Source organism: Lycium barbarum, chromosome 4 (assembly GCF_019175385.1).
Source record: "Lycium barbarum isolate Lr01 chromosome 4, ASM1917538v2, whole genome shotgun sequence".
In the NCBI taxonomy this organism is placed as follows: Eukaryota; Viridiplantae; Streptophyta; class Magnoliopsida; order Solanales; family Solanaceae; genus Lycium; species Lycium barbarum.
Window position 1 is genome coordinate 136,257,777 of NC_083340.1, and position 19,938 is coordinate 136,277,714.

At 35.2% G+C, this 19,938-nt stretch overlaps 1 protein-coding gene and 1 non-coding gene across 3 annotated transcripts; one reads left to right on the forward strand and one right to left on the reverse strand.

Moving 5' to 3' along the window:
- Positions 1 to 88, forward strand: TRNAY-GUA (transfer RNA tyrosine (anticodon GUA)). The gene is given in 2 exon segments: positions 1 to 37; positions 53 to 88. It is a non-coding gene; the product is annotated as a tRNA-Tyr (tRNA).
- Positions 89 to 10,402: 10,314 nt separating this feature from the next.
- LOC132636612 (protein LAZ1-like) lies at positions 10,403 to 17,715 on the reverse strand. Of its 2 annotated transcripts, XM_060353560.1 has the most exons (8): positions 17,313 to 17,700; positions 16,416 to 16,472; positions 15,330 to 15,438; positions 14,318 to 14,502; positions 14,135 to 14,223; positions 13,247 to 13,508; positions 12,359 to 12,610; positions 10,403 to 11,152 (listed from the first exon to the last, which is right to left on the reverse strand). In XM_060353560.1, exons 1-8 carry the CDS (start codon positions 17,487 to 17,489, stop codon positions 10,811 to 10,813), a joined length of 1,473 nt encoding a protein of 490 aa, XP_060209543.1. In that variant the 5' UTR covers positions 17,490 to 17,700; the 3' UTR covers positions 10,403 to 10,810. The 2 variants fall into 2 exon arrangements, with proteins under 2 accessions (XP_060209543.1, XP_060209544.1); XM_060353561.1 differs by lacking the exon at positions 10,403 to 11,152 and having other exon boundaries at positions 12,418 to 12,615; positions 17,313 to 17,715.
- Positions 17,716 to 19,938: the final 2,223 nt, after the last annotated feature.

The following is a 19,938-nucleotide window of genomic DNA, read 5'->3' on the forward strand; positions in this document are numbered from 1 at the left end:
CCGACCTTAGCTCAGTTGGTAGAGCGGAGGACTGTAGTTTGGGAAACAGCTAATCCTTAGGTCACTGGTTCGAATCCGGTAGGTCGGATTTTGTTTTTGCTATTTTTCTTCTTTTCTAATACTCCCTCTGTCTCAATTTAAGTATCTTATTTTTGAACCATGCGATTTTAAATTAAAGATGTGTCTAGACTTTTATATCTTGTAGTTTTAAAATTGTCATGTAGATTGTTGAAATTGAAAACTTACTAAACATAGAAAGAGACATTCTTTTTGGACAGACCAAAAAGAAAAGAAAGACACTTAAGTTGAGACGGATGGACAGACCAAAAAGGAAAGAAAGACACTTAAATTGAGACGGATGGAGTAACCTGTTTTGTTTTCATTTGATTTTGACCTTAACAATAAAACAAAATTCTGCACTGACAAAACTGTATACAAGAGAATAAATATGCTTATGTAGAGATAATCTCTCCATGTTGTTGGTTGTGCTTTTTCTGCAGCAACCTTAATCGTGTGATGCTTCATTTTGAACTCATATTTGGTTTCCGGAGTTAGATTGCCTGAATAGTTATTTAATTTGTTATTGACCATTAAAGTTATCTATAGTTTGATTGTCTCCCAGCGGTCATCTTACTTTAACAGCTAATTAACCTTCATGATCATCTTGTTGGATTTTATATTTTCCTGTGAGAATTGTTGACGTTGCATGCTAAATTTGAGGAAACAACACCATATTTTTAATCATGAAATTCGACAAAAGACACTAAACCGATAAAAGGTGAAAAAGATAATAAAAAGAAAACATTTCACGTATGTTGATGTTATAAAGATAATTATTAATGTCAATATGAATGAGGAAAGGATTTTTCGTCAAATGGTTATGTTGCTCCTTCATTGGTAAGAGAACCTTTTCAAAAAATTTAATTTGGAAACTAAATTAGCAAGGTTTGCCCCTCAAAGGGTGATGAGGCACTTTTACAAGTGAACCAGTGGATCCTTTTGTTACAAGTCGTGTCAATTTTTCGATATTTTTTTTCTACTATTTTAGAAGACTGAGTCTTCGTCGTCCGTCGTGGCCCTCCATAAAAAAAAATTGAGCCCCCCCATAAAAAAAAAAAATTGCCCCCCCCCCCCAATAAAAAAAGAAAAAAAAATTCCCCCCCCCCCCCAATATTAAACAGGCCCACAAAAATAAAAAATAATTTGGGCCCCCCCCCCCCCCCCCGTAAAAAGTGGAACCCATCACATCCAAACTCACGGGAAAAAAAAAATGAATCCCATATTAACAAAATCAAGCAATATTAAAAAAATAAGTGAATCCCGTATTAAAAAAAAGAATTCCCCCCCCCCCCCCCCCAATATTAAACAGGCCCACAAAAATAAAAAATAAAAATATTGGGCCCCCCCATAAAAAGTGGAACCCATCACATCCAAACTCACGGGAAAAAAAAGTGGATCCCATATTAACAAAATCAAGCAATATTAAAAAAAAAGTGAATCTCGTATTAAAAAAATAAACAATGTTAAAAAAAAATGTGGGCCCCATATTAAACACCATGCGTATCCGTAGCAAACACTAATATAATAAAGTTTTAAATACGGAGCACAAACTACAATGTTATATTAATCGTGTTTTGAACATAGTATCCCATATTGACAAAATCAAGCAATATATATATAAAAAAAAAAGTTAATCCCATATTAAAAAATTAAACAATGTCAAAAAAAAAAAAGTTCAGACTTTGTATTCTTAGCAAACACTAATATAATAAAGTTTTAGATACGAAGCACAAATTACAATGTTATATCAATCGTGTTTTGAACATATAGATATATATATATATATATATATATATTATGCATAAAAATAGTGCAAACTAATAATGTTCAAAAGGATGGGCCACATACTAAACAACACCAAGCAATATAAAAAATAAAAATAAAAAAAAAGAATAAACTATATAAAGCATGGGTTTAGACCCATGCTTCATATCGTCTTTTGTCCCTTCAGAAAAAAAAAGGGTGGGCCCCATACTAAATAACACCGAGCAATAAAAAAAAAAAGTGGAACTCACCACATCCAAACTCATGGGAAAAAAAAAGTGGACCCCATATTAATAGAATCAAGCAATATTAAAAAAAAAGGTGAATCCAATAAAAAAAAAAAAGAAACTATATAAAGCATGGGTTTAGACCCATGCTTCATCGTCCGTTGTCCCTTAAAAAAAAGGGTGGGCCCCATACTAAATAACATCGAACAATAAAAAAAAAGGAAGAAAAAAAAGTGGAACTCACCACATCCAAACTCACGGGAAAAAAAAGTGGACCCCATATTAATAGAATCAAGCAATATTAAAAAAAAAAAGGTGAATCCCATATTAATAAAACAAACAATATTAAAAAACAAATGCTTAGAAAATCAAACAATTAAATCAATAATGATGGACTCATTGCCACATGCGTATCAACCCATTAGTGGGAGCAAATGAAATTATTGTACAACAATATACTTAAAATACTTATATATTAAAATAAGATAGAATTTAATTACTTTTTCATTTTTTCCTTACTCTAATAAATGTGAAAAGAGATTAATGTCATAAAAGAAAAAATAATATTAAATGGAGATCAATAATTAATAAGCTAAATTAGTGAAATTATAAAACTAATTGACGTTTCCTTAAAAACCGTGTAAAAAACAACATGACAAGTAAAATGAGTTAAACAAAAAATATTTACTAAAAATTAAAAAATAGAAGTTCTTCATGGCCCCATATTAAACACCAACCAGTATTAAAAAAATAAAATAAAAAGTGGAACCCACCACATCCAAACTCTTGGGAAAAAAATATGGGCCCCATATATATTAAACAACAACTAATATTAAAAAAACAAACAATGTTAAAAAAAAGTGCTCAGAAAATCAAACAATTAAATCAATAATGATGGATTCATTGCCACATGCGGATCAACCCATTAGTGGGAGCACATGAAATTATTGTACAGCAACATACTTAAAATACTTATATATTAAAATAAGATAGAATTTAATTACTTTTTCATTTTTTCCTTACTCTAATAAATGTGAAAAGAGATTAATGTCATAAAAAAAATATTAAATAGAGATCAAATAATTAATCAGGTAAATTAGTGAAATTATAATTTTAATTGACGTTTCCTTAAAAAACATGTAAAAAACAACATGACAAGTAAAATGAGATAAACAAAAAATATTTACTAAAAATTAAAAAATAGAAGTTCTTCGTTTAAATAGAAAGTCAAATTTCTACTTCGTTTCATCTTAAACATATAAAATTAATATAATAATTTGAATTAGAATTATCCAAATCAAATTTTGATAAAAAAATTATATGTATTACTTTACTATTACTACTATATAGAAGAGTCAGTTTAGAGGCAACATCGTTGTCCATGTTCGGTACTATTTTTTTATTTAAGAGTAAAAAAATCCTTTGTGGTCTCACCCACTTTTTTATTTAAGGCAAAAAAATTACGTTTATACTTTATATTACCAACTCTTCTAAAAAGTAGATAGAAATACTTTATTATATTTCTATTTTTCTACTATATAGAAGTATCGGTTTACCCATGCTTTGTCGACATTCACTCTTAAAAAAAAAAAAAACCGGACCCCACCCTCCCCAAACTCATGTTAAAAAAGTGGACCCCATCCTCTTCAAACTCATGAAAAAATAAAATAGACCCCATATTTTAAAAAAAAGGCAACGTAAAAAAAAAAAAAGGTGCATCCCACATACTAAAAAATCAAACAATATTCATATAATTCCCAAAGTATCCCCATCAAGTCAATAATAGTGGATTCATTGCCACATGCATATTAACCCATTAGTGAGAGCAAATGAAATTATTGCACAGCAAAAAACATGGACCTCATATTATTACTTTTCTTCAAAATATTTAATTGCTGTATTTTCTATTCCGCCATGTCATTTATTTATTTATTATGCTTACTAAAATAAGTATACTTAAAATATATATATTTAAAAAATAACATACAATTTAATTACTTTTTTATTTTTATTCTTACTCTAATAAATGTGAAAAGAGATTAATATCAAATGAAGATCAAATAATGAATAAGATAAATTAGTCAAATTATAATTCTAATTCACGTTTCCTTAAAAAAACCATGCAAAAGACAACATGACAAGTAAAATGAGTTAAACCGAGAATATTTACGAAAAATTAAAAAATAGCATTTCTTCGTTTAAATAGAAAATTAATTTCTACTTTGTTTCGTTTCAAACTTGTAAAATTAATTTAATAATTTGAATTAGAATTATCCAAATCAAAATTTGATAAAAAAATAATAAGTATTTTACACTTTTAAATTAATCGAATTAAAATTGAAAGTATCAACTGATGCTTAAATATTGCTATTATTTTATCTTAAAGAGAAGAAAATAGTTTTCTTTTAAACAAATCTTCTCTTTTAAAAAGTATTAAGAAATTTTCATAGCAAACACGAATAAAATAAAGTTTTAGATATGGAGCACAAACTACAATGTTATCTTAATCGTATTTTGAGCATAGTATGTGTATATATATATATTATCATTATCTAAACACAACTACATATACATAGATACACTATAATCTGAAATGTTGGACCACGGGCATAGGCCATCTAGTATTTTTTAGAAATGGGAGTTGGTCAAAGGCCGAACAAGGACGAACACTTCTTTTTTAAATGGTACCTTCTGCATTATCTATGTGTACATGTTAAATTACTATAAAATAGCTTTGTTTTTAGAAATTCTTAACACGTGTGAGTTGACGTGTCCATCAGCAGCTCAATTCATCAGTTTTCCTAGAGATTTCCGAGAGGGAACCATAGAGATCGGATGTTAATCGAAACTCCACAAAATATATTGAACATCTTATTCAAAGTTTTCAGTTTTAGAGCTTTTACAGGTGAAGAACATCGGATGCATCTCTGCAGTTCTCAAACAGTAAAATAGCAAATACAGAGTCTCACTTTAAACTCTCAGTGGTTGGAAGTGTCGTTTCTCTTTGCTGGTGCTTTTTTCAGTCTTCTCTTCGGTTTTCACTTTTACAATGTTTCTGTACAGTGTTGCATCTGTCTCTTTTCATTAGATAAATGATAGTGGACTGTGTGGGCACATCGAAACGAACACACACCCACGAACAAAAAAAACAGAGGAGAACTTTTTTATTTTACTTAAAATATGTTTCGAATCTTCTACTATAAGTTTCTTGAGGTGATGAAAAAGGAAAAATAAATAAATAAATAATAAGAATACATTACTCCCTCCGTTCCATATTTTTTGGTCATATTACTAAAAATATATGTCCCAAATTACTTATTTATTTACAAAATCAAGATAAAATTAATTAAATCTTTTCCATCTTATCCTCAGTATTAAATGTTCTTGAAAATAATCAATATTGATTAGAATGTATTTATTGGAGAGAAATAGGTATAAGGCAGTAAAATACATCTTTTATTATGATTTCTTAAGTGACATGCAAAAGAGAAAGTGACCAAGTAATATGGGACGAAAGGAGTACTGAAAAATCACTATTTTCCACCTGAAAAAATTTCAGTGGTTATTTCCCACTGAATGTCAGTGAAAAAAACCTAAACAGTAGAATTTTCACACAAAAAAAAATTAAAAAATTCCCAGCGTTTATCATGTTTCCCACCATGTGTTTTCTCAGTGAGATTGTTCGGTGAGAATGAGGTATAAAAATCATGTTTTATAACACAAATTTTTCATTGAATGTCGGTGAGAAAAAACTCTTTTTTTCTAATAGTGTTATGCAAACTGAAATTGTACTCTAAATCGAGACTAACATGTGTACATTTCAGAAGTTTAACATTAATACTACATCTTGTGTGTTACTTTTTAAATCCCCACGTGTCCGCAGTATCTCAATTGTCCTTTAATTTCCTTCATTTAATCTGCGTTTGACTAGACACGGAATTTAAGAAATAAAGACAGACTTTTGAATCTTGTGGTTCTAAATTAAAAATGTGTATAATATAATAAAATATCTTTTGAATCTTGTGATTATAAACTTGACATGTAGGATATTTGAATTGTCAACTTACTAAATATAAAAAGAGACGAATATAACCAAAATAAGATAAATTTTAACAATAATTGAGAAATTAAGGAGAAAAATAAGAGGAAAATAAAATAAAATATGAAGGCTCACTAAGGAGAATCGCGCTATCTTTTGCAAAATATACAAACCATAAAGACTAACTAAAGTGAGTAACCAAATTAATCATATCGGGTCCCATGCATCGCACGGGCAAAGTTTGCTAGTTTATATCTAAACCAAAGCTATCATTTGCTTCTGATCTATGTATACATATTTAGTGAAAAAATTGATGAAGCAATGTCCCGTAACACCACTTGAGGCAAAGTAAATCGACCCCTGGTTAGGCCTTTATCTCTATTGCGGTATAATATCTTGATATTATTTGATATTATTTGGTAGCATATTTGTAGGGAGATAATTACCATATATTAGTTAGTTTCCTTATTTCACTAGGATGTTAGTTTCCTTGTTTCACTAGGGTTCAAGATTGTATCCTATATATATTCTCTCTTGGTGAATGAATGGAACAAGTCAAGATTGTATAGTTTCTACATGGTATCAGGCCACACATTTTTCTTCTCTTCATCGTAAATTTTCATGGCCGGTGCTGCCGTCGATCAGCACTTTACTTCCGATCAATGGAAGGCTATTACGGGATTTTTTTGGTAATGCTACAATTCCCAAAAATCGCTTGAATGGTAAGTTTGATGTTTTTTCTTGGATTATTGACACTGGTACTACTTATCATGTGACCGGTGAGAAATCTTGGTTGTTTGATGTCCATACTGTTGATTGTCCTGTTGGTTTGCCTAATGGTGAAAAGGTGCTTGCTTCTTTGGAAGGTTCTGTTCGACTGTCAGATAAAATCACCTTACATCATGTCCTTTATGTGCCTTCTTTACGTTGCAACTTACTCTCCGTCTCCCAACTTACTGATAATTTACATACTATTGTCTCTTTTAATTCTTATATGTGTGCTATTCAGGACCCACTGAAGGAGCTGATTGGAACGGGAGTTAGGAGGGACGGACTATACTATTTTAGCAAACCGGACGTGGTGCAACATGTGTCTACTGTCGTGGCAATGTCCGCATTGGAATTGTGGCATCGACGATTGGGGCATCCTTCCGAGAGAGTAGTTAAGTTGCTTCCTCATGTCAGTAGTGATAAGAGTAGTTTAGCAAAGGATTGTGAAGTGTGTTTACGTGCTAAGCATCCTAGAGACAAATTTCCTTTAAGTGATAATAATGCATCTAGAATATTCGAGAAAATACATTGTGATTTGTGGGGCCCATATCGCCATGTTTCGTCGTGTGGAGCTCGTTATTTTTTAACAATTGTTGATGATTTTTCCCGAGCTGTTTGGATTTACTTGTTGGTTGATAAAACAGAAGTGTTTCCGATGTTTATGGCTTTTGTTGCTATGGTTGATCGACAATTTAATCAAACAATTAAAATTGTACAAAGTGATAATGGTACCGAATTTAATTGTTTGATCGATTATTTTTTCGCCACTGATATTTTATTTCAAACCTCTTGTGTGGGTACTCCGCAACAGAATGGGAGGGTAGAGAGGAAGCATAAACATGTGTTGAATGTTGCGAGGGCTCTAAGATTTCAGGCCAATTTGCCTATTTTTTTCTGGGGTGAATGCGTTCTTGCTGCATCTCATCTCATAAATCGTACCCCCACACCCAAATTGAAAAATAAAACACCTTTTGAAATTTTATTCAATAAACCTCCTTCTTTTGATGCTATTCGTACTTTTGCGTGTTTGTGCTTTGCTCATAATCAAAAAACTCAGGGTGACAAATTTACTAGTCGGAGCAGAAAGTGTTTGTTTGTGGGATATCCATTTGGTAAGAAGGGGTGGCGGTTGTTTGATCTTGATACGAAGGAATTTTTTGTTTCTCGTGATGTAAAGTTTGTGGAGGATGTGTTTCCTTTTGCTTGTCCGGAAGATGTTAATATTTCGTCTAGTTTTTTTGATGAGGGTGCTGAAATTGATCGTGATTTTATGGTGTACGGGGATGAATTAGGGGGCGAAGTTGATAGTTCGGAGGCTGCCGAGCAGCAGCTGCAAACTGCTGCCCAACCAACGCCTGCTGGCAGTCAGGCCGAGCTGCAGCCAGCGGCCACTGTCCAGCCCGCTGGGAACCCAGCGCCAGCTGGCAGCAAGGCTGAGCGGCTGCCAACAGCCACTGCACAGCCCACTGGGAACCCAGCGCCCGCTGGCAGCGAGGGGGGCAGCAACACCATACCCCAGTCACAAATGTGGAAGGTGGCTTGGGGCGTGGTTTACGGGAGAAATTTCCCTCTGTTGTGCTTCGTGATTATGTGACACACTCAGTTTTTGCTAATAGTCCGTCCCCTACAACTCCTGTTAACAATCAATCCTCAGGTACTCCCTATCCTTTGGCACACTATATTAATTGTGACAATTTTTCTGTAAATTATCGTAAATTTCTTGCAGCTATTATTTCGGGTAAGGATCCTAAGACCTTCAAAGAAGCCATGAAAAACGAAGGTTGGAGACATTCAATGAAAGAAGAGATACGTGCATTGGAAGACAATGGTACATGAACTTTGGAACATCTTCCTCCGGGTAAGAAAGCACTTGGTAATCAATAGGTGTACAAGACCAAGTTTTTGTCAAATGGAGATGTGAAACGGCTCAAATCGCGCTTGGTTGTGTTGGGAAATCATCAACAAGCGGGGATTGACTACAATGAAACCTTTGCTTCGGTCGCCAAGATGACTACTGTTCGAGCCTTCCTAGCCATTGCAACGTCCAAAAATTGGGAACTTCACCAAATGGATGTTCATAATGCCTTTTTACATGGTGACCTTGATGAGGAGGTGTATATGAAGCTCCCTCCCGGGTTTGAAAGTCCAGATCCTACGTTAGTGTGTCGTTTGCGCAAATCGCTGTATGGGTTGAAACAGGCCCTTAGATGTTGGTTTGCAAAATTGGTGACTGCTTTGAAAGGGTACGGTTTCCTTCAATCTTATTCTGATTATTCTCTTTTTACATTTACTAGAGGGAATATTCAGATTAATATCTTGGTATATGTCGATGATCTTATTATTTCTGGGAATGATTCCGCTGCACTTGCAACTTTCAAAGCCTATTTGAGTGATTGTTTCAAAATGAAAGACCTTGGGTTTCTCAAATATTTTTTGGGTATTGAAGTAGCTCGTAGTTCATCAGGGTTGTTTTTGTGTCAACGTAAGTATACTCTTGATATTATCTCTAAAGCAGGATTGTTAGGTGCAAAGCCAAATGGGTTCCCTATTGAGCAAAATCATAAACTTGACCTTGCAAATGGAGATTTGTTGTCGGATCCGGAGGTCTACCGTAGATTAGTCGGGCGTTTGATTTATTTGGGGGTCACTCGACCGGACTTGGCATATTCTGTTCATATTTTGTCTCAATTCATGCAAGAACCCCGGATTGAACATTGGGAAGCGGCCTTACGAATGATCCGTTATTTGAAAGGCACACCAGGACAGGGTATTTTGTTACGTGCCGACAGTGAATTGACTTTGCAGGGATGGTGTGATTCTGATTGAGCGGCTTGTCCGCTTACTCGTCGTTCGTTGACAGGTTGGCTAGTATTTCTAGGTCAATCTCCCATCTCTTAGAAGACAAAGAAGCAGCATACAGTTTCTAGATCTTCTGCAGAGGCTGAATATAAGTCCATAGCTGCGGTCACTTGTGAGTTGAAGTGACTGAGAGGTCTGTTGTTGAGTTTAAGTATACACGATCAAATTGTTTTGTGATAGTCAGTCCGCTTTGCACATCGCAAAAAATCCGATTTTCCATGAACGAACAAAGCACATTGAGGTAGATTGTCACTTTGTTCGTGATGCAATTAATGAAGGTTTGATTTCTCCGTCACACGTTTCAACATCTTCACAATTGACAAACATTTTTACCAAAGCTCTCGGCAAAACTCAGTTTGACTACTTGCTTTCCAAGTTGGGCATTTTTAATTCCCATGCTCCAACTTGAGGGGGGTATTGCGGTATAATATCTTGATATTATTTGATCTTATTTGGTAGCATATTTATAGGGAGATAATTACCATATATTAGTTAGTTTCCTTGTTTCACTAATTACCATATATTAATTAGTTTCCTTGTTTCACTAGGGTTCAAGATTGTATCCTATATATATTCTCTCTTGGTGAATGAATGGAACAAGTCAAGATTGTATAGTTTCTACAATCTCCAATATGTTAAAGAGTAAGCAAAACATACATCAGATCAAAAAGAAAACTGCCTGTCTTAAAAGCAACTCTCCACCATATCATCGGGAAAAAATCAACATTTACTGTATGCTGTCATTCTGTAAATCTCGATTAAAAAGACAAAAAAACAAGACAGATGAATGAAGCTAACTGATCCTGTTACAGAGAGGGATCATACACCCAGGAGGATACATAAATCTATACAACATTCTGAGACCCATTATGTGCAACAACAATGACAAAATATAATCAATCAAGAAGTGCTTTCGTAATATCTAGCACTTCCATTTCTAAAAAGACTAATAAGAAACTGAAATAAGAAGGCCCATGGGAAGTTCCCTGAACCAAAATTCTACTTCCTTAGAGCAGAAGAACAATGTAGTGCAGAATTAAACGAATATGCACAAACCTTTAGTATTTTGCTTCGTAGCCTTCTTTCTTGACTAATCCTTGGTAACCCACCTTTGACCACGAACTTGAATAGCACCAAAGTTCTGATCACTGCTACTCTCTCCACCACTTTCTGCACTGGTATATTCAGATTTTTTACGGTGCTTCTTCCTTCTAGAAGTTCCACTATCACTTACGCTTCCATTCAAAAGGGGATCATCTATCCCACGTATGACTCTTCGCGCTGGAGGTGATGTGGCAACACCACTATCGTCCTTGTTTTTTCTCCCTTTCTCGTGTTTCTTTATGTTCTGAGAGATTTTATGTAATTTTTGAATTCCTTTCTCGACAGGTTCTACTGCTTGGGTTACTGTGAATTTCAAGTCATTTACTATCTGCATGCAGGACCAAAAAGTATTGTTAGCAAAGCGGAGAGTGAAATATGGGGACAGTAGGCTTGACGGAATAAATTTAACAAAATTCAAGCTCAGCTCAAGAGTAAACAGGAGCAAGATCGATTTCGAGCTCCAACTCAAGCTTAAGTATACACTCTTTTGTTTTGGTCAAATACTCTTATATTATATATTCTTTCATCTCAAATTACAGAACACACTTTTCATTTAAGAATGTCCCAACATGTTTTGCACCATTCAACTAATAATATAATCTTTCACAACTTTCAAGAATCGTATAGCTTTCAGAAGACTTTGATGTGATCATTTTTCTATTCAACTAATCTTACAACTATTACTTTAGTATTTTAGTAAACCATGATGATTGATGTTTTAGCAGTGACAAAAAAAATCAGTATGTCACAGTGCTTTCATCACTTCAGTAAGGGCAACTTCAGTGATACCACAAAGACAGGTAACACGGATTCTGTCGAATCACAGGAGAGATGACAGAACATCTGCAATCATTAGTAATTGAAATAGGTTGACTTTATTAGGAGCGGTGAGGACATAATTGGGAAATCGAGGAAACTTGGCATGCTAGGAAATTTTCTTGCAAGGTTAACAAATACATATAAACAAAAAATTGATTTCAACGACGACTTCAGCTGGTCAACTATTGCATGATAATGAATTCCTAGCACTAGAGAAATAGCAAAGTAGGAAATCTGTGTGAAAGGAGAATACGATCTGAATCCTTGGAATATGATGAACTCCTAGTATGAGAGAAACCAAAAAGTAGGAACTGTGACTAGGAGGAGAAAACCCTCCGATTCCTTGGGATGATCATTTCATCTATCCTTGAACTCTGCCTCATGAAAATTAATACTCCCTCCGTTCCAATTTATCTGTCTTAGTTAGTTTAAGAAAGTACAAAAGACTTTTGAATCTTGTGATATTAAACTAAAGATATGTATAATGTATCAAAATGCCCTTTAATCTTGTGGTCTTAAACATGCCATGTGAGATGTTGGAATCAAAGAATTGACAAATTAGGAAAGAGGTATTCTTTCAAAAACAGACTAAAAAGGAAGAGAAAAACTGAAACGGAGGGAGTATCAGGAATTGGATGACACTTGAATGGGCTAAAAAGCACACTTGAGATGTCATGGCTCAAAGCATAAATAGTAAAGAGAAAGAGATGCTTACATATTCACCACCTCCAACAAAGATATCTTTAACACTTTCTCGAATGGTTGTTCCGCCCCTATCATCAATGTCTGGTTGAGGAAGACGTGATTTGGGACGACGTTCACTATCTCTAACCTCGTCAGGATCTACTGGCAAGTCAGCAGATACATAATCTCCAAGAACTGCAACATCTCCAGTAAAACACTCTCCCATCAACTCGTATGGCTTGGCAGGGAAGACATAGAGGTGAACCACAGAGGCAATGCCCATCTGTACTGGATGAATAACAAGAGCTGTTAAACTTCAAAATTTTGGAGGAATATCAAGCATCAATAAATCATAAATAGAATCTTTAGTGTCTATATTCATCAGTGACATTTCCCTGTCCTCAACCCTCATACCCCGAACAAATCTTCAGAAACATTAAAAACAAGGGCAGGGTTTGTGCTTGTTTTTCCTTCTCATTTTGGGGTAGGACCGTAGGGTAGGGAAAGAAACATGCCTTTGACCCCACAATAAAGAACAAAGCAGTCCTGAAATATTTTCAAGTCAACCATATGAAACCTCACACCTGGATAAGCTAGAGTATTATGCAGGCAGTTAAATGTCTACAAAGAAAATTTATTGAAAGCAGCTTTCGACATTAATATGCATCAGTTTGAGTAGCACATCAATATGCATCATAAGCAAATGGCACATGGATGCATCAGTCATAAAACATAAGATGTTGAGCAAATGCAGGATCCTATGCTAAAAGCTTATCTTTCAAGTTTCTAGCCCACACTTTAATAGCATAACAATTTGTGTGTGCAATTCTCTAGGAGCAAAAAGCAAAATTCCTGATAGCCCAAACAAAATGTTTGGTATTAGAAGTAATAAAAACATGCCCAATTCCAGAACAATTACCTCAATGCATATGATGAAATCTTGAATGCTGGACTTAAACTGCAAAGCTTGAGCTATTGGACTTTTAAATAAACCAAGTGTAGAAAGCAGGGCTATTGCCAGGCCTTGCCACCAAGTTAAGAAAACAATTGACTTGAAAGTTAGAAACTTGTACAGCGGCTTGATGTGAGATAACTCATCCTTTGTAATAGTATAAAATTGAACTAAGCAATACAATGCCCATGACTGACTGAAATTTAAAACCACAGCCATATATGGATACCTACAAAGACAAGGCAGATAATGTAAGAGATATCTTGGACCGTTATTTCATTAATTACATGGTCAAATCAGCATGATAAGATGGTATTGGATGTCAAAATACTTCCAGGATAATAATTCTTTTTAGGAGTATCTGCCACATAGATGCAGCTTTATACCCATAAGTTGAATATCAGTGCAGGAACTAATTCTGCAAACTATAGGAAGATAATAATAAGCTTCTAAGAAACCATATGCTGAACAGATTTGCAACTTTTGAGGTCTATGCAGTCACTATTCATAGTTATTGCGGGATAGCCTTCCACTCGAACTTATGAGCCTTCCCCCGGCTGGCTGGCTGTTTTAAATAAAACGCATGCACATAAAGACAAGACAACTTAACCTTCACCAAAGGCAAATAAAGACAGTCTCATGCCGGATGGTGCCAGGCAGGGTAAAATGAAGGAATTTTTTTCCATTAGCCGAGGAAAGTAGCAAAAGACCATCGCTATCATGAGAAGGAAAGAAAAATGTAGGATAAAGATTTCTATTTGATCAAAGGGATGGCCAAAGAACAAATCCAGCTGAAAACAAGAAGGAGAAATCAAGGAGAGGGAGCTATTCAAATGACAACAAGGCATGTCTTACCCACAATTCCATTTGAAGTCTCCTTCACAATATACATCAAAAGCTTCAAGAATCACTGCTAAAGTAGCAGTAAATGCTTTGATTATCATCTGCAGAGTTTTTGTTGTAAATATTTAAGTCAAGAGCTGAGTAAAGCTTGTCGATCCAAAGGAATATAGCCTCTAAGTTAGGTAGCACCCTTACATATTGGACAATTCCAAACTTGATAACTTGGTAAACCCACTGACCAAGTTTCCATGGCTTGAAAATATAATTCATCGGAAAATGATGCTTAACAATCCCCTTTTCCGAGCCATGCTCTAGTAGTGGCATCTTTGAACCTGCACGTCCTTCCCTTTTCATAAATGCTATGGTCCTCTTTTCTCCACCTATATTAAAAAAAAAAAAAAAAAGTTACAACAACAACTTACCTAGTGTAATCCCGCAAGTGGGGTCTGGGGAGGGTAGAGCATATACAGACCTTACCCCTAACTTGGGAGGTAGAGAGGTTGTTTCTGATAGACCCTCGGCTCAGAATAAAGCAATAACAAAGCAGGTCAAATAGAAAAAGGAGCCGTAGCTACAACAAAACAGTATGCAAAGCGAAGAACAAGAGAGAGTAAAGAAGGACAAGAAACTACAAGAGAAATGCTATGACTACTAGTAAGGTAGGATAAGTGAGAAAACGCTCTACTACCTACTAACCTTCTACCCTAATCCGTGTCCTCCACAACCTCCTATCTAAGGTCATGTCCAAAAAAAAGGATAAAACAGAAAATGAACAGAAAGGAAGAAAGACACATAATTGATGAGTTCATATAAGAGATTTTGGAGGCATTTTTCTGGTGACCAGTGGCGTAAGTGACTAGTAAAATCAAACCAGGACCAATTTAAGCTTTGCAAACTTTAGTTAGCATTTTTACAGTGCGGGGCACTTTGGAATACCACTTAACAAACAAGCAGACCAGCTCTTTATATTAGGCAGTCAAACTTCAGTTGTCATACCAATAAGAAACACGTGAGCATGTGTGTGTATAAGAAGAAATCTACTGATGAATAGGAGAAGTACAATTCACAGCTATCAGATCTCCTCAAGTTGCAAAACAAGGACAAAAATTCTATCTTTAGGCAGGACGGCTAGTTGGATTACTTTCCTGAATCTAACATTAGATGGAAGTGACCAAGTAATCAAACTTAACACAGAAAATATCCATACCTAAGCACGCAACAAGATACCTCCCAAAGCAGTACATGGCAAAGGATTCATAGCAATCACGTAGTATCCCGATTTCAACAGTAATCGCTGGATTTACCAATGACACAAACTGAAAAATAAGCCATATCAGAGAATCAACCAGGTAAACTCCTCAAAACGGACTGAGATCTTCAATAAAAATGGTTGCCTATGCTCTGTGTTTAACTTAGTGTAGTAAGATTATAACAAATTTGTGAAACAAATATCATAAATATCAACTTTGAATATCCATAACTAAACCATCTCTCCTTTTTTCATTTCAGTTTGATGGAGCTAGAAAGTGAAGGCCATTACCGTGGAATGTCAATGTCTGATATACACAGAGATAAAAACCTCGAAAATTGACAAATGTTACTTCTTACGAAATTGAGGAAAGTATGCTCTATTCACTTTCAAATTTGTATTCTCTCTACTGTGATATGATATGTACCTCTATAAATGTTAGACATTTTGTATGTTCATATTACATTCACTTTTTTCTAACGGTGTTACCACCTTCAACTAGCTACCAACCTGAAGTCTACTAACATATCTCTTCCTCATGTTCTCCGAAGTTCTATTGTTTATTTCTTTTCGACATGAGATACTAATGAACCTGAGCAATAAGATTATTCTCCCTCTTTTTCCCCTTTCATTACTTTTTATTTATAAACCTCTATCAGGGGTGGAGCCACACCTCTAGCTACGAGTTCGGCAAAATCCAGTAACTTTGTCTCAAACTTTGTATTTGTGTTAAAAAATCATATGATACGTATAAATAATATATCCAAAACCCAATAAACAAATAAATTATGATCCAGCATGCATAAACTAAAAATCCTGGCTCCGCTCCTGACCTCTATAGTTCATTTTGCCTCCTCAAAGGAACGAGGACAGACCGAGCTTTGTCACTATCATTGGTATTGATATTAATAAGTGATCGTGACAACTCGTTAATTTTTCAGTTTGGTACTTGAAGAAAGATTTTGCCTTTCTGCTCATTCCAACTCATATAAACCAGGATAACTTAAAAAAAAAAAAAGCAAAAAAAAGGAAAAGAAAACTCACTGATTCAATAGCATAACAAGGCACCATCAATATCACTCCAATCAAAAACTTTTGTTCCTGCCATTCAAAGAAAAAAGTTAATACCTCTGTCTATTTTTATTTGTCAACACGACAACCTTAAGAAGCAATAAATAAAAAGATAATTTTACTATATTACCCCTGATTACTATAAATCATCTAAATAATTGAAATCAATCAAACATATGTTAAAAGTTATTCAACCACTAATAATTCAAGTTTCCTACCCAATAATTAATAATAGGGGTAAAATAGGTATGAAATGATAAATTATCTCTTGATTTTCCAAAATTTGACAGGTAAACGTGGACATATATTTTTTGTATATTGGACAAGTAAAAATGGACGTGAGTAGTAAAATACATACTCCTTCTGTTCACTTTTACTTGTCCACTATTCCAAAAATAAATTTTTACTTTTCGTCCACTTTCCTAAAGAGATTTTTTTTTTTTCTGTTTTATTCTTAACATTAATTACTCATTCCAAATCTTTTCCCAAATTCACTAAGAAGTCCTACACCGACTAATCAGTGGCGGAGCTAGTAAGAGCCCGAACCCCCTTTGTCGAAAAATTACACAGTATGTACAAGGTGAAAATTATTTTTTATGTATATATAGTAGACGTTGACCCCCTTGGCTTCTTGATTTGTCTGTTTTTTTATATTTTTGAACCCCCTTTGTTAAAATCCTGGCTCCGCCACTGCGACTAATATGGGTATTATGGTAAAATATGCACTTCATATATTATTTGTTTAAGGTGCGTGCAAATTATATAGTGGACAAGTAAAAGTAAACGGAATGAGTACAAACAAATATAGAAAACCAGTATTGCAATAAACAGAAAATGAAAGAAAATAGTAAAAAAGGGAGAGATAATAACCTCGGGATTTTTGTAAACAGAAAGGTGTTCGAAGAGGAGATACATAGAAAGTGTAAGAGTAAGGATTACGAATAATCCAGCTACTATAGTTGCCCATATTGGTGTTGAATAACTGCTAAGATAATTGTGTGTTATATGATTCAAATAATCCCATGTAATTGATATTATCCTCTGCATCAGCAAGTCTTGGGGATCGAAATTTGAGGGATCTATTGAGGAAATTATTGAAATCTTTGATCCTTTTGAAATTTGATTTTGTAAACTGACGTTGTTTGTTAGTGTACCATTAGCTTTTACAGTTTTTTTCCTAATTTTGAAACGGTACACTATTGAATGTTGAAAAGAATTAAGGAACCCGCCTTTTATTCGGATATTCCGAGGGGAAAAAAGTTTATAATAACTTATTATTTGAAACAATAAAGATGACAAGGACAAGAGTAGAATGACAGATTTTGCTTGTTAAAATAATGAGTCTTCAACTTGCAAATATTGTTTTTAATAACTTTAGTTTAAATACTGTCCTTTTTAAATATTAATTAATTCATGTCCAAACGCTGTATAGATTTTTTATACTATCAAATATATTTATTACTACTTAAAATAGTAATTAACTCTTCAAGTACAACATTGTAAGTTGGTGTATATAACTTAAATACGAAACATATTATTCAATATACAACTTAGTAACAAATACAAATAAAGTAACAAAAAAAAAATCTCTCTCTTCGATGGCTCTCGGCGCACGTTAGTTAAATGCACGCCGTTGTGAATAGCCATGGCTAGAGGCAAAGGGAAGAAAGGCAAAGTCGCAGTACAACAAGGGAATGGACAGGGACGTGCTCGTGGGAGGCCGAGGAAGGTTCCTATTGCAACTTTTGGTAGCTCCGACGGAACTCGAGTTTATGTGGCCGATGGGGTTGAATCCACGGCCAATACGCCGAAGAAAGGTACAGTACCAGGGTCGGAAAGGAGGGTTGTCACTAGCAATGGGGTTGGGTCGCCGTCAATGACCCCGGCGGCTCAGAAACGACTTGATTTGAGCTCCCCCCATCTGGGTTCTCATGGGTCAGCTCCACCATCAATCCACTATGAAGGGACAACTTCAAATGTGCGAAGTACAGAGACTGTTCCTGCGGTTGATTTGGACCAAGTAGCTTTGTTACCGGCTCGAACATGGAAAAATCTCTTTCACAAAAATAGGTCAGCTGCTAATGGACTTGTTCTTAGTTATATTCCCCCCCCCCCCCCCCCCCCCCCAATTAGTTGATGGGAAACCAGTTGTGCGCCTGAATAAAGAAGCTTATGACAGGGAAGAGAGTAAGTGGAAATGTGCCCTAATTGCGTATTTCATTGGTGAAACCCCGGGGTATAATGCCATGTATAGGTACATAACTTCAACTTGGACTGATGTTGTTGAACTTTTTTTGTACTTTCATGAAGAGGGGTATTATGTTATTAAGTTTCAAACTGAGTATGATATGCAAGATGTACTCTTAGCTGGGCCATATACCATTAATAACAAACCTTTGATTCTAAAACCATGGACTGCTACGTTTGATTTCAGTGTTGAGTTCCCTACAGTGCTTCCTTTATGGGTAAAATTCACTAATCTCCCTATGGCTTGTTGGGATGCTGAATCGCTAAGTATGATTGCTAGTGCGATTGGGAATCCTATATACGCCGATGAATGTACTACTAAGCAAAGTAGAATCTTGTATGCCAGGATGTTGATCCATGTCAATATTACTAAACCGCTGCCATCTGAGATTACTGTGGTTGACCCTTATGGTAGGGAATTTGAGCAAGATGTGGAGTTTGATTGGAAGCCTCTTTACTATGATGTATGCTTACAAGTGGGGCATAAATGTGACCCTCAAGCTAAAGCTCCAATTCAACAGGCTAAGCCCCAAAGTAGGAGAGGTCGTAAGGTCAGTAAAGAGTGGCAGTATAAAGGCCCCTTACCTCCAGCCTCTCCCCAAGCTGACAATGTGGATGTACAACCTGGTCCTAGCAAACTAGTTGCCATCAACCCCCCAAAAGCCACCAGTCCTCTAAAGACTACTGAAGTAAGTTCTTCAGCACAAGCAGTTTTGGTTAATGCTCAAAGCCATCCAAACAGCCCTAAAGGTCCACAAGAGGTTAGGCAGTGTCCATTATGAGAAGATCCCTTACCAATTCCCCACACAAGGAAAATGAGACTGATGTGCAGGATAGGCTAGCTCTGGATTTAACCAACTTTCCAGTTTTGACTAGCCCTTCTCAAAGAAATGATCAAACTCTGAGTGAGATTCCAGGAAAGGGCATTTCCCTCCACTTGAGGATAAGGGTGGGGGTCCTATCAATGCTAGATGAATTGTTTGTTTTGGAATATCCGGGGAGTAAATAAGAGGCATAATAAAAAGGAGCTCAGAAATTATATTAGAACAAATAATATTACTCTTGCTGGTATTGTTGAAACTAGAGTAAAGGATCCAAACTCTGCTAAAGTAGCTAGTATGCTAGCAAATAACTGAGAGCAGCTGACAAACAACCAATATGCTGTTAATGGTAGAATTTGGCTATTATGGGATAGTAGTCAGCTGGAAATCACCCTAATCAGTAGAGGAGCACAATACATTCACTGTCA

Coding starts and splice junctions, on each gene's coding strand:
- LOC132636612 (XM_060353560.1), bottom strand. CDS start 17,489: ATGCAGAGGATAATATCAATTACATGGGATTATTTGAATCATATAACA. Junction 16,473..17,312: donor CTGTTTACAAAAATCCCGAG/GTTATTATCTCT, acceptor TTTGAATGGCAG/GAACAAAAGTTTTTGATTGG. Junction 13,509..14,134: donor GACTTCAAATGGAATTGTGG/GTAAGACATGCC, acceptor TTGTCTTTGTAG/GTATCCATATATGGCTGTGG.